We start from the raw sequence: 14,365 nt of genomic DNA, 5'->3' as shown, positions 1-14,365 counted from the left end.
TCTGCCATATTTGCCTCTCTGAAAAACACAAGCATGTGGATACGATGCTTGGATGGTTCCTTTGTTTGCCAATCATTTGTACAAGTCTCTGATTCGCAGCAAGTGGCCAACATGTAGATCCGCCTTAAAACAAGTAGCCCAGAAAATCCGCTAAGAGCTCCTCTGTATTTAAAATATTACATGGACTTTAAATTAGACTGCTCAAAATCCTATACTTGTAACATTTAGTATGCTAAAACTTTTTATACTTGACACATCATGAATACGTCTATTGAGTAAAGAAACCTATGTTGATGAAACATGGTAACACATGTTTCTTATTGACTGGCTTCAAATATTTTAGTGGAGGACTATTCCCAATCCCATATAGTCCAATCCTATTTGGGGACAAGAACTGTTCATCATCTATTTTGAATGAATAGAACAAATTTCAATCTCACTTATCAACTATAAATCACATGTCTAAATCAACCATTTTACCCTTCTGCAGAGAAATAGCTATTATATAACTCTCTTTAAAATAAATCATTCTAAGCATGCTTCCACAGAATTTTAGTCACTCTAATCATTTGTACTGAAGTATGAATGTGACTTAAGTGACTTAAATGTAATAAAAATAAAATATATATAATTAAGTCCCTATATTAATATTAAACATTTATTCCTAGCTTTACCTTATTTTACAATGTTGTTCAATGATGGAATTTTTTAAATCATTGCTCTACTCAAATTCTTTCCTTCCCACCTTGTACTCAAAATCCATAGCAGGAGGCAGGCTTATATTATCTTTATAACATTTACTAATCACAAGTAGAGCAGCGTTTGAAATAAAACTTACTTTTATGGAACGACATTGGAAAATTAGCTAAAACTGAGAATTGCCATTGAATTGGAAAAAGTAATATTCAATTCAAAGAGTTGGAAAAACCAGTAATTAGAAATTGAAATAGTTCTAAGAAAGTTTCATTTACAAAAGAAATGGTTTTAAATTAAAAAAAAAATTGTACTAATTAAACTTGCCAAACAAAGTGATTCATATGAATAGAATAATGAAACCTTTACATCAAAACATTTTTTTTTTAACATGATTTCTTCATACTGACAAACATATTTCACTATTTTTCAGTACATATACATTATCTATGCATAAATATAATAATATTTAGATAGTGTTTATATGAATTATCTACGATATATGAAAATTTAAGCACCATTATTTTTAAATTTTCTGTACTAAAGCACTAAATTACAGAAATAAAACTACTTAAGTCACAAATAATATTTTAAATTTAAATATTTTCAATCATATTTATCAAAAACAAACCTTTTTTTTGTTGTTTATATTTTTGTCTTAAAATGAGTATTTGCTTGACTAACTCTGCTTCAGTTGGTCTTTGTCTCTCCTGTAAATAAAAAATATTTGTAATTAAATAATTTAAAATTCAATAAAGGCATTAGACTCCTTAAAAATTAAGTCCAGATTCAAATTGTTTTTGACTGTCTATAAGCTATAAAATTGTAAACACCAATTATTTGATTAATATTACTTACCATTTTATTTCAAATTATTTCCTACACAGATTAAAAATATTAAATCACAGAATCAGCCTATATTTAGAAAGGATGACAAACATAATGAACAATAACAAAGCAACACCCGGTACTGACAGGATTCAAAATGGTTTTAACGAATCCCAAAGAGCAACGGAATTCAAGTTCGTTCAATCTCAACTGAAGAGAATAAACAACAGTAGCAATGACATCAAAAGAAAAAAAATTAGCTGTTTGAAGTAAAAAACGTTAACTTTGTATACACAGCAGAAGAAATGTGGTAAATATCCTTGGTTCAAAACAATTTTGAATCCAAATCAAACTGAATTGTAATATTATAATAAACACGTAAGGAACTGAAGGATCCAAGGATTCCAAGGAAGAAATTAAAGAAATGGAATACTCTACAGCAGAGATCGTAATAAATTTTAAAAATAACTATCTCGATTGGGTTAAAAAGAAATCTAAGAAACTTTGTTTGTTCCAGTATTTTAGGAAGAGCACAAGAGAAAAACCTGTATCATTAAAAGTACTCTCATCTGACTCATAAACTACATTTGTTCCAAGTTAATTCGCAACTAGAAAGTTAATTTTAACATCACTTTCATAAAAAATAAAACTATAGTCATATAATACAGAGCTTGTTATTTGTTCATACGGTGATATCGGTCGTGTAGTGGAAAAAATTAACTTTCCCAAGGTAAATTTATGATAAAACGTAGAAAATAATACAATTTACTGATTTATAAAAACAAAAATAAAGATTGATAACATAATTATTGTTGAAATATTATAAGAAAAATATTTTCAAACATACATTTTGTGACACCAGAATGGTTACACGTCCACCGTACGAAAATTTTACCCAGTTCTGATCCGCGAAATCGACCCACGCAGTTTTTAGCGGATGATATCATCCTACCTTCTTAATGCCCACTAATCTACAGGCCATATATGTCATATTTTCTTTTACAAATTCCCTATCGTTCTAGGTCCGTTCGGGTATGGTCGTCAGTGGAGGAAAGAAAAAGGATCGTGGACTCTCAAAGTGGTATCTTATTACGTAGGTTTGTTCCTAAAAAATAAAAATAAACTGGATGAAATTCATTTACCATTTTCAAAGTCACATAATTTTAATAAATATGTAAGATTATTTATTTAACTTTTTTTAAAAAAGTAGATTGACGAATTTATTACATTCACTTACGTGAAATATATTGTATAGAGAAATATCAAGATTATAAATAAAATAATTTTTAACGGAAATACATGTTTTGAGGTTTCCTGAGTACAAATAATTAAGTCTCGTAAATTTTTTGGGTTTTTATTTTAAGAGTAGGGTAAACATCTTTCATTGAACGATGTTAAAATCACAATAGTCTAATATAAATACTCACAAAAAAAATTCCTTCTTCCTCGTTCCTGGGCTGTGAGTCGTTTACCGATTTGCATTGCACAATCAGCAAGAGCACTCCAGCTCCTACCTAAACATATAGATTAAAAATAGGTCTGAAGAAATCTTCAAAAAGACATGAGCTACTATCCACAACTATTCCCCTTGCTGTTGTCAACGTTTTTCATTCTCACATATATTGCACGTTTGGGCGTCCAGGCACAATCAATAGCTTTGCAGCCTAATTGATTACAGTTCCGACATGAGACCTATCCTCTTCAACCTAATTCCGAGCTATGATTCCACAATCTCAGGTCTGTTGAAACTCATTTCAACGTGAATATAAAGGATCCTAAAATATATTTACTGTTCTAAAAGGAAGGAGTGAATTTACGATTGAATTAACTTGTTTAAGTTTTCTAAGAAAAGTTGAGGAACATTTCTGGCATATGGAGTGCGGCAGAAACTCTCTACTATCAAATATGTCATACTCGATGCCACGCTTACGAAAGGAATAGATCGTGCCTTTTGGTGTCACTCGCCTTGGAAACGTACCCTCTCTATTTTACTCCTTCCTCAATTTATTGTATCTACAGCTAACTATAAACACCTAATTATTGATAAGATTAGTGTTGGAAAAATATTGTTGACCGTATGAAGAAGATAGTCTAGGTGGCGGTCAATAAAGGTATCAAAATATTAAAATAAAACTATTTATTAATTATTGGAGGAGTTTTATGACCGGCATAAAATAAATAAATATGGTTTTGGTTATTTCTGTTGTTCTTTGCTGACCGCACCCCCCGACAAACTTCTCCAATCATTAATCTACGGTCAACTATCTACACCTCAAAACTATTTACTGTTAACCAACGTTTCGCCCCACTTTGCAGAGCTTTGTCAGGGCTGTTAGATTGAAATGAAGATGACGAAGCCATGCAAAGTGAGGCGAAACGTTAGTTAACAATAAATAGTTTTATTTTACTATTTTGATATCTTTATTGACTGCCACCCGGACTATTTTCCTACAATAAGATTATTGATCTGAACTTATGGGCCGACTCAAGAATTTGGACGTAGTCGTAACTGATTGGTCTGTGGCGCTTATAAGTGTTAAAAGTATTCGTTTTTTGTTAGCTTCTACTAGTACGTTAGAATGGAAGATAAATTTAATTTTAAAGAGTTAATTAAACAAGCCAAAGAAATTGATGATGGTGTGGAATCCATAAGGGACAAAATTATAAATTGTGATATTGGGAATGGTGATGCTACGAGTGCTTTATCAATATTAGACAATAATATATCCGAAATCGAGGTATTTTTTTCTTGATTATTGATAAAGTTTCTTCTTTTGTATCTAATTAAGTAAAATTTATGTTTTATTGTCGTATCAGGGTGTACTGGATTTTATGTGCAGTGATCTGAGGCAAGAAGTCGAAGAGATTGTTAGAAGGAATTCAGAAATAAGAGATTTTATTGTTGATTTGGACTCTAAAATAGAAAAATTGGAAGCATGTGCCAGAGAATTCAAGTATTAATCAAAATTTATCTAATTTCTATATTTGTTATTAGTACTTACTTTCCTTTAAGATTATGAAGATTTATAAATCTTAGCTCAATTTTGGTAAGTGCTATTGCTAAGTTAAGTAGTTAATGGATGAGGTTCACATCTTCAGTTTGATACTTTGGTTGTGGTAGAGTTGTCAGTTTTTCCTTTAGGTTGTGAATTTCTCGATTGTAGTTTATTTTGACTGATTTTTTTTTCTTTTGACATTGACTTATATAATGATTATTATAGTTATTAGTTGTATGTTCTTGACTTATTAAGAAAATTTCTTAGTTTCAACTCAGTTGTATTGAATTGATTCATTTTCAATTTTATTTTCAGGTGATGTAGGTTCCTCTTTCAAAATAATGTTATGAATCCAATAAAATACTTGCAAAGTATTTTCTCCATACTTCTTTATTTTATTTGTTAGCTCATAACCCATTTTTATTTCCTAGACATACAACATTTGAAATGCATTGTGTTCCTAACCAATTTAGACTTTCTCCAAGTTATTTGTGAGCTTATATGTATTAAATTAGTTTTGTATTTATATTTACAGTTCTGCATCAATACTATCTGACACCAACCTTCTCAGCATTATTTCTTATCAGAAACTTCCCCACCTTTTGTTTCAATGCTGAAATTTTATTTTATCAAGAATATATCAATAATTTACTATTATAATGTGCTCCTTTGCTGCCTTTATTGTAAATATGAAGGTCATTATTAATTATCTGCCATGATAATCTTTTTTGTGGCATTACTGCTTTCCCATAGCCTGAAGCGAGCATAAATGTCTATGATATTTAGAAATGTCCCCCATCTTTCTATCGTAGAATCTGTGATATAGTCATCTATTTTTATTTTAGTTTGTTGATAAATAGTTGGGGGAAAGGGGAAAATAGCTTCATGCAAAAGACACCTCTAACTATTTACAATGTGTAACTATTGAACAATTATGAAAAATAAATAAAAATAATAATTCTTAAGAAGAGAAAAAAAAAAGTCCACATCAAAAACAAATGATATTCATAGATTTAATAAAATAAATAACTGACTTCTCATAAAAATAAAAAATTAATTGATGTAAAAAGACGTAAAGAAAAATAAAATAAAATAGTAGTGATGACAATAATTGAAGTAGATAAATGTAGTATTTATCAAAGGACGTCCTGCCACAACTTGGGCTTCAGTCTTCGAGATGAGATTGGATTTCCCACACTGTCATTTACTGCCCCTTTAACTATGTTGGGTTTCCCAAGTTGTAAGTCTTGGCGGCTCCTTTAATTGCCAGTAACTGTGAGTGGAATTTTATGAACCTTTTTTTGATCAAGTTGTTTTTTTGATTCCATTTCTTACAAACCAAGAGGTATTCACTAAATAAGTAAACTGGTCTACCTTCCGAAACTTGAATGAACCACTAATAAAATATAATACAAAATGTCACTCTCTTTTGTCTGGTTAACCTGGATACCTAATCATATACTAGTTTTCAATGTTCTATATTTCATTTTTGTTCCTTATTTTCATTAATTTAAACATATAAAGAAAATATAAGTATAATATTTATTCATTCTATAAGTATGAGTATAAGTATAAGTATGAACATAACTCATTTTATTTTTTTTTCTGCAGGTCCCCTCAGAATATGCTGGAAACCCCTGTATCTGGCCGTAGGTACCACCATCGGAACATGAAATAGTTTTATTAATGAAAAGCTGTTATTCTTATAGATTATTTTTATATTTATGTAAATAATTAATTTTTGTTGCTAAGAAAGGTTATATAACCTAAGATGGAAAAGTATCTTGTACTTGTTCCAAAATATAGGATACTTGTTAAGGATAGTGGGTTCTGTTACTATTATTTTTTTACATAAAATATATTTATTCATTTATCATGACTGTAAAGCTTATAAAATTGTTTAAGCAGCCTATACAAGTTTATTTATATGATTTTTACATAAGTTATTAAATTTTTCTTTTAAATCTTTTTTTTTTTTGCTTTCTTCACATCTTTCCATAGTTTAACCTTCATGTATGTCAATTTTGTACTATCTTATCAAATACTGGACCTATAATTGTTCATGGGTTATAGTGGTGCCTGATTTTATTTTTTTTATGAATCTTCTAGAGCCCTTAATGAACTCACCTATATGTTAGTATTTGGTATGTTGAGGTAAGCGACTCCCCATGGAATTGGAACACCACATATAGCAGCACAGAAACAGAAGCACCTTCTGCAACAATGTGTTAGAAAATTTAATTTGAAAAGAGAATGTTTGGCAATGTTGTGAAAATGTTTGAATTTAAGTTGTGAAATCCCTGCATCAATGTGATTTTGCGAAATAATGCCATTGTGGAATGTAATCTACTGTGGGTGTCTATTCTGAAAGTATTGTGGAAAAGTTAGGCCTTGCAGCAAAATGGGTTTTCTTACAGTGCAGGAGACTTTAACCCCAAGCCTTAGGGAAGGAGCTGTCAAAAGATGCAGTTTTTAGAATTTATTCTTAAACCCTATGGATGTGAGAGTTTGATATAAGGTTGGAGGAGGGGAGGGGGATGGTGAGGATTGATGAAATAAAACTGAAAAAAACTCTAAATGGTGCATTTTTTTTTTCTGACCTTTATTGAAAATATATAGATAACAATAATGTGCAATTTTTGTGGGACATAGTATTTTAGTTTGAAAACCGGGAACAGTTATAGGGGAATAAACTGAAGATTTTAATTTGAACGGGGATTAGGTACTAGAGTAATATGATGTCAGGGAGGGTAAAGCTACTTCAACTCCTCATAAAATGGAGAGAATGGAAATAGTTGGCAAAGGTAATTTAAGGTAGAAGTGAAATATCATAATCATGAATTTTCCAGAAAAGGTTTGATCAAAGGCAATTCAAAATTTTTGGATGTTAATGGGATTTTTATTTAGGAACAGGGTTAGAATAGGAGGAACAATATGGAGGAGGTGAAAGGAACCTGTTACAATTGGCTTTGTCTTCTCCACATTAAATTTCAACTTGTTAGCAATTGCCCAGTAACTGAGGTGGTTCAAATCTATTCGAAGTTTTTTTTATGTTCCGAAATAAAATGGAAGGCAGAAATTACAGGTATGTTTGAAAATCAGCTACATAAATGTGGTATTCGAAGTAATAGATGTGTAGGAGAAAGCCATTAATAAAAAAAAAAACAGGATAGGGGACAGAGGTGAACCCTGAGGAACACAAAAGGAGAGGAGAAAGATCTTAGGAGACTGGTCTTAGAAAACTATGAGGAATCAAGCTCAATCAGAGAGGAAGGATTTGCATTAGCGCATTGCACTTTTGGATATCGGAAAATTTTGTAGTTTTGCAAGAAGTTTGTTGTGGTCCACTGTATCAAATGCTTTAGATAAATGGATTAGAATAAGGATAGTTTTTATTTTCAATGGTGATCTGGATTTTTTGGGGTATTTTAAGGAGAGCTGATTAGCCAGATTGGAAAGGATTAATAAGTAAATGTTCTTCTAGGAAGTCTGATCATTGAATTTTTTACCTGACATTCCAACAATTTGGACATGTAGAGCAAAAGCATTTTAAATTGAATTTAATCCATGTACAAGGGTGGTATAATGGAGGAGGAGAATAAGGACTGGGAGACAGAATTTTATTATTTTTTTCCGGAATATTGTCAGGACCATAATCATTGGTATGATATGATATCGGCCAGTAAACGGTTGTAGGACAAGTGAGAGAAAAATAAGTTTTCTGGTTTGAAGTTTTGGTCAATATCGGAAGTAGAAATAGGACTAGTAGCAGAGGATATAAATGTCAGTAATAAAGGAATTATAACTAAATTCAGGGAGCATGTTAACGTTAAGTTGAAGTCACTGGAGATAATTACATTGCAATAGATGGAGTCCAGTTGTAAGATTCAAAGGGAACATGAGGACGGTAGACAACAGCATATAACAAAGAAAAGGAGGTTATTGGAATTGCAACGAATATATATTTTACGAGGGAAAGTCCGAGAAGGGAATTAAAAAAGAATTATGGCCTTGAGATGGTCGTGTATATACTACAAACCGACACCACCTCCCCTGTGATCAGCTCATGGAGTAGGAATGAGTTGATAAAAATTGTCTAGGGAACTTTGTTGTAATTCGTCGTGGTGGGTCGTGCATCAACTTAATACGAACATAAGATATTAGTCCTAACTGTGGGAAGGGAAGTTGAATAACGGATAAAAGAATCAAGATTGAAGTATAGAATATGACAACTTTTAATGTAACACCTGATCAGATTTGTATATCCACCTCCTCTGTAAAATTCCTCACCATTCCCCAGCACCTCATACCCTTTCTATTACCTCATACTCTCGTCCAGATATCGTACGACCTATCTATCAAATCCTTCACTCCCGAAGTCATATCATCCGTTGTTAGGACCTCCTTCCTTACAAATCCCTTCAATTAGAGTTTGATATAGGCCTCATAAAGAAGATCGTAAGACTGAAGGGGGTAAGATATATCGTCAGAATGGGAGCTAAGATATACCAAAACAGCAACTCATGGAGCCACTCTATGATATTAGGAGAAGAGAACGACCTAAGCCACGGTGGGTAAATGGTATTGTTGTTTGTGCGAGGAACGTTCTGAAGATTCGGAACTGGTTGATGACTGTAAGGGACCGAGATATTTGGTTGAAGCTGTTGGAAGAGACCAATATTCGATAACGGATTGTGGTACCTTGATAATCTCAATAACAAGTTTTGAAATAATTATCGGAAGATTAAGTGATTATAAGAATTACTGTTTAAAAAATTCCGTAGTTGACCGAGCTTTCTTGACCGACGCGAAATCTTCTGTAGTGATTAAATGTAACTTCAATGTTGTGAAGTACTAAATGATTAATAACAAATTAAATTTTAGTTGTAAATCATCCTTTCTTTTTGGGGTGGAAAGGATTGGATAAATTATACATGTGTTCTAACTTGTTACCATGTTTAGCGGTTTAATGCCCAATTTAAAGCTGTGTTTTTATTTTCAATTAAAAAATAGAACATTTACCAAATATGCCCCTGCCTGTAGAAAATATTTCATTTCTTCTAATGTTTATGAACCCCCCTGGAGGGTACTATTTTTTGGTACTGATGAATTTTCACTGGAAAGCCTAAAGTTATTGTGTGCCAAGCTGTATGTCTTATAATTTCCAATTGATTATTATCAATTTAAAATGTGTATATATCTCTTCTAAAAGTTGATTAACATCCTAATTTCAGGAGAACTGGGACTTTGATGAAATCATTAGGAGTAGTTACCAAAAAAGAAAGTGTTATAGCACAATTTGGACTGAGTGAGAGCCTTCCAATTTACAACTGGCCTATTGATCTTTCTGAAATCAAATCTCAATATGATGTTGGGATGGTTGTTTCCTTTGGAAATCTTATTTCAAAGAAAATAATAGACGAACTACCCTTGTAGGTTTTTAAATTATCATAAATATATTCAAAGTTTGTAAAAGTATTTCTATTATATATTGACTTGTATTTTAATGTAGAGGTTGTATTAATGTCCATGCATCCTTACTTCCGAGATGGCGAGGTGCTGCACCTATAATTCATGCTCTTAAAGCAGGCGATACCGAAACAGGAGTCACTATTATGAGGATACATCCACACAAGTACTAAGTCAGTTTATACTTTTAGCATATTAAGAATTTTATTTATAATAGGTAATCCTCATTGAAACAACTGGCTGATAAATTGTTATAAAGAGTATAAATAAAATAGTAGATAAAGAGTTTACTTTAGCCTTCTATTTCTACAGTCATTATTTATTTAATTATAAAAAAATATTCTAATTTAATGAATTAATATTATATATATTAATAATTGATCCTATAATTTCAAATATGAAGGAGATGGTCAGTGTTGTGGTCAAAAAGAAGAAAAATAGTTGTTAACTTCTTTTTTACCACAACCCTGACCATCTTATTCATATATTATCAATTAGCAGTTTGGCCCAGTTAAATTATGTTTTGATGAAGATTTTTTTTTTCTTTGGTTTAATTTTAAATTATAAGTCTTTGGTTATTAATGCCAATATTCGCTTAGCTACTTTAAAGTGTGAATTAATATTATATTATAAATCATAATGTATATCTTTACTTGTAAATATTAAAACAGTTGTAGTTCTATATATTTAAACATAAGTTATTTTATATATGTAGTTGACTGTAAAACTTAAATATAAGAAGAGGGTCAGGGTTGCGGTCATAAAAAGAACAAATAGTTAATAACTATTTATTGTCTGACATTTCGCCCCACTTTGCAGGACTTCATCAGGGCTGTTCAAAGGGGAAGGTTAAACTGCTTCGCTTTGAACAGCCCTGAAGAAGCCCTACAAAATGGGGCGAAATGTCAGACAATAAATAGTTATTAACTATTTGTTCTTTTTTTGACCGCAACCCTGACCCTCTTCTTATATATGTTTTTTAATTCAGAAAATTATAACAGGTTTGATGTTGGAGAAATTGTGCGACAGTATAGAGTACCAATAGGATGCTACGATACTACTATTGACCTGGAGAAAAAACTAGCCATGCATGGTGCCTTACTCTTGATGGAGTGTTTAAGGGACTTGAACAACTGTTTAGTTCATGCAGTCCCACAGCCAGAAAATGGCGTCACATATGGTAAATACCATAATTTTTTTAATTAGGAAGATAGTCCAAGTGGTGGTCAAAAGAGGTACATAAAATGGCAGGAAACATTTTTTATTTGTAACCAAATAAATGCTATAGTTTGTTTATTTGTGTATCTTTGCTGGCCGCACTCCTAACCATATTTCCCTCATATCAGTTTTTTCTCGAATATGTATTAAAAATCTGTAATAATGATGTATCAATGCATCTTGTGTGGTGTTGAGCTTAATAAAATAATCTAAATAGAATCTATGGGGAGAACGGGTAGCTCATTGGTAAGTTAGTGGACTACTAACTCCAAAGGCCGGGGACGTGATGGCCATGCGGGTTGGGGTGCAGGTCCCAGTGCGCTCGGTTCAGAACGTTGTGGGTTCGATTCCCATCTGGGGCAGATAACATTCATATTTTGGCGGTCCCGAAGAATGAATCTTGACACTCTCACCTTGGTTAGTATGCGGCGGCAACCTAGGTAGCCATTAGGGGTTGACAAGAAGGACCCACAGGCCCACTTGCCGGACTTGTTCCCCCCACCAAATACCAGTACCAGTAACTCAAAAGGCCCGAGTTCGAATCCAGCTGTAGCAGATAATTACTATGTTACCTGTAGCTGTATCCGTATTTTTATGTAAATTCAGTTGTGAATGTCAATAAATAAATTTTTAAAAAATATATATTTTTATTTTCAACACTTTTTATAACTTGATTCTGATTGATATTGTTTTTTATATCTTTGAAAAATTCTTTTAAACTAATTTTTTTTTTTTTTACTTCTTTTTATAAACTATCCCATTCTTCACCATAATATCAGGTCCAAAGTAACATTGAAAACCAATCGTTTTATTTTTCTAGTAAAATTTCTAATTATTTACTAACCCATTTGAAACAATCGCTTACCTTGTGTACATTTGATTTCAGAAGCTATAAAACTGGTTGCACACCATTTGCAATCCACAACAATTGATAAATTTTACTTTTGACTGTGACAATTATTAATGATTAATTTTTTAATTAATGTAAAAAATTGACAATAGCCTGCGTGAAGTAGTTTTTTAAATGTTTTTGGTTCTAAAATTGTTTTAAGATTGTGCTTAAGGATGGCCAAAATATAAGGCTTATAAATGGAATAAAAATGTTTTTAGACTAAAATGGATAAAATTTTATTTATTTAAACAATATCAACAAAAGTGTTAAGATTATAAATAATTTTTTTTTAAATTAAAAATAAATAATATAAAGAAAAAAAAAATTTTTCATGGAGACTTTGTTTAAAAAAAATCGCTGTCTCGAATGGAATGAAACTTGAGGTTTTAGCTCCTGAAAAATGTTTTCATGTATTTAATTAAATTATATTCTTACAAGGATAATTTATATTGTATTGAAAATGCCAGTCCATTTAGTTTTTAGATGGTCCATTTCAATTATCGATTTATTGTTTTTTTTTTTTTTTTACAGCACCAAAGGTGGTTGCGAGTATGGCCAAAATAGACTGGTCAACATCTGATGCGAAATCTGTTATCAATCTTTATCGGGGATTGTCCCATTTGTACCCTCCAAAGACAAGTTGGCATGGTACAGTAGTAAAGCTGAAAAAAATCTCTCTCGAACCTGTTCCAGTAGATAGCAATACAATATTGCACCGCACAAGTGATTCCGATAACTTGAAGACCAGTGCTGTCGACTTTCTAAATTCACCTTCAAACTCTGACTTTAACTTTAAGAAAAATGTTCCTCAATATCTTTGTAAAGATAGTGGTAAGTGTATTTACTCTACGGGTAATAAGATTTTGAGAGTAGTTTGTTCCGATGGCCAGTCTATTATCGTTGAGAAATTACAAGTTGGTAGCAAAGTCCTTAGTGCAGTTGATTTTTACAATGGCTACTTGTCTAAAAGAAAAAAGTCTGAATGGTTCCTCTCATAACTCATTGCTTTAATACTCCAATACCCGTAACGTTAGGGTATTTTTAGAGTAAGATTGTCAGTCCAATAAAGTCTAATCTGCTATATTCGATGGACTGATGCTCTTAGTTAGAGCATACCTTTACATATGGCTTATCATGTTAAGATGTTTTTTGACTTCTGTAATTAGTATTTTTATTTCTGTCAGATGAGCAATATGTTAAGCATTTAGCTTAATAGTTTTTATCATAAACACTCAATTCTGTATCGTTACAAAGATCTGTGCATAATTATTTAAAATTAAATTAATAATGGTTATTTCTTCATTTCAGTTATGCCTTTTTGTTTATTTTCTTGAGTAAAAGTAGTATAAGTCAGAAAATGGCCAAAAATAGATATAATATTTATAATATAGAATATTTGGAAATTGTGACTTATACTATTTTTATAGATACCACCTTTCCTAGATAGTTTCTTTTATCTGCTCTGAAAAACTAATGTTTTGAAAGGAAGAACTATTTATTACAATAGGACAAAAGTCATAATATAATAACATTGAATATAACAAATAATAAATAAAAAGATATAGTGAAACTAAAACTTTATTCATAAATTTTTTTTTCTCCATTTTATTTTATTTATTTATATTTTTTAGTATTGACTATTGCTATGAAATCAGCTTATATATTCTGGTATACGCATAATGGTATTAGGAATGTTCCCGAGAGGTCAGTCAGTATGCGAAGGCAAACATCAAAAACCAAAGTGATGATTTCACCTCAAAGTAAGAAGGTTAAAATTGCCCTCTGCATCAGATTTTTTTTTTTTATTTTATGCCTATAATTACTGTGTTAAGATGGTTTGATCTGACGTATAAAATCATTGCCTAACCTAACTTTGGGGAATGTTTCAACTTAAATAATAAAGATCCTGATCTCTATATTGAAGAGATAGTTGAAGCGATTATGAAAATATTTATATACTTTTATTAGAAAAATAATTACATTATAAAAATATTATCAACAAAATTCGATCAGCATAAAGTTAACAGAAAACAAGTTTGAGTTCTTCTAACCATCTCTCAAAAATTATGAGGTCCCGATGCACCGAAACTTAGGGCAGGCCCCACAGAATGTGGCTGGTGAGGTTCCATTGATCCGCCATGTGGTGAGAGTACTCGGTTGGGTGCCGCCGCACGTAGACCTTCCGTGAACCTAGCCTCTGCACTTGTCTGAAGTTATCAACCAACTTCTCTTCTCCTGCTGATAAGTGTCTGAACAGTGCCATCTTGAA

At 31.5% G+C, this 14,365-nt stretch overlaps 4 protein-coding genes across 4 annotated transcripts in view; 2 read left to right on the top strand and 2 right to left on the bottom strand.

Annotated features, from left to right (window-relative positions):
- The window catches only part of LOC106684224 (uncharacterized), a gene marked incomplete in the record, with an annotated part of 37,458 nt that extends 35,769 nt beyond the window's left edge, over nt 1-1,689 (bottom strand). The window contains 2 exon segments of the mRNA XM_067052526.1: nt 1,325-1,403; nt 1,552-1,689. Of these exon segments, the coding sequence (XP_066908627.1) occupies nt 1,325-1,403; nt 1,552-1,554 (82 nt within the window).
- Nucleotides 1,690-4,014: 2,325 nt separating this feature from the next.
- On the top strand, nt 4,015-6,481 carry LOC106684225 (uncharacterized). The gene is made up of 3 exons (XM_014426172.3): nt 4,015-4,259; nt 4,339-4,475; nt 6,129-6,481. The coding sequence occupies exons 1-3, from the start codon at nt 4,101-4,103 to the stop codon at nt 6,193-6,195; spliced, it is 363 nt and encodes a 120-aa protein (XP_014281658.1). The 5' UTR covers nt 4,015-4,100; the 3' UTR covers nt 6,196-6,481.
- Nucleotides 6,482-9,323: 2,842 nt separating this feature from the next.
- On the top strand, nt 9,324-13,403 carry LOC106684232 (methionyl-tRNA formyltransferase, mitochondrial). Its single transcript, XM_014426183.3, has 5 exons — nt 9,324-9,665; nt 9,752-9,949; nt 10,030-10,152; nt 10,988-11,166; nt 12,628-13,403. The coding sequence occupies exons 1-5, from the start codon at nt 9,472-9,474 to the stop codon at nt 13,092-13,094; spliced, it is 1,161 nt and encodes a 386-aa protein (XP_014281669.1). The 5' UTR covers nt 9,324-9,471; the 3' UTR covers nt 13,095-13,403.
- A 624-nt stretch (nt 13,404-14,027) lies between these two features.
- The window catches only part of LOC106684231 (carbonic anhydrase 2), a 24,966-nt gene continuing 24,628 nt past the window's right edge, over nt 14,028-14,365 (bottom strand). Inside the window, exon 7 of the mRNA XM_067052523.1 lies at nt 14,028-14,359. Coding sequence (XP_066908624.1) covers nt 14,186-14,359 — 174 coding nt within the window. The 3' untranslated portion in view covers nt 14,028-14,185. The remainder of the gene's footprint in view (nt 14,360-14,365) is intronic.

This window comes from Halyomorpha halys, unplaced genomic scaffold, assembly GCF_000696795.3.
Source record: "Halyomorpha halys isolate HHAL.00 unplaced genomic scaffold, Hhal_1.1 Scaffold558.1, whole genome shotgun sequence".
Lineage (NCBI taxonomy): Eukaryota > Metazoa > Arthropoda > Insecta > Hemiptera > Pentatomidae > Halyomorpha > Halyomorpha halys.
Note: the sequence above shows the minus strand (reverse complement) of the source record. Positions and strands in the feature narration are given on the sequence as shown.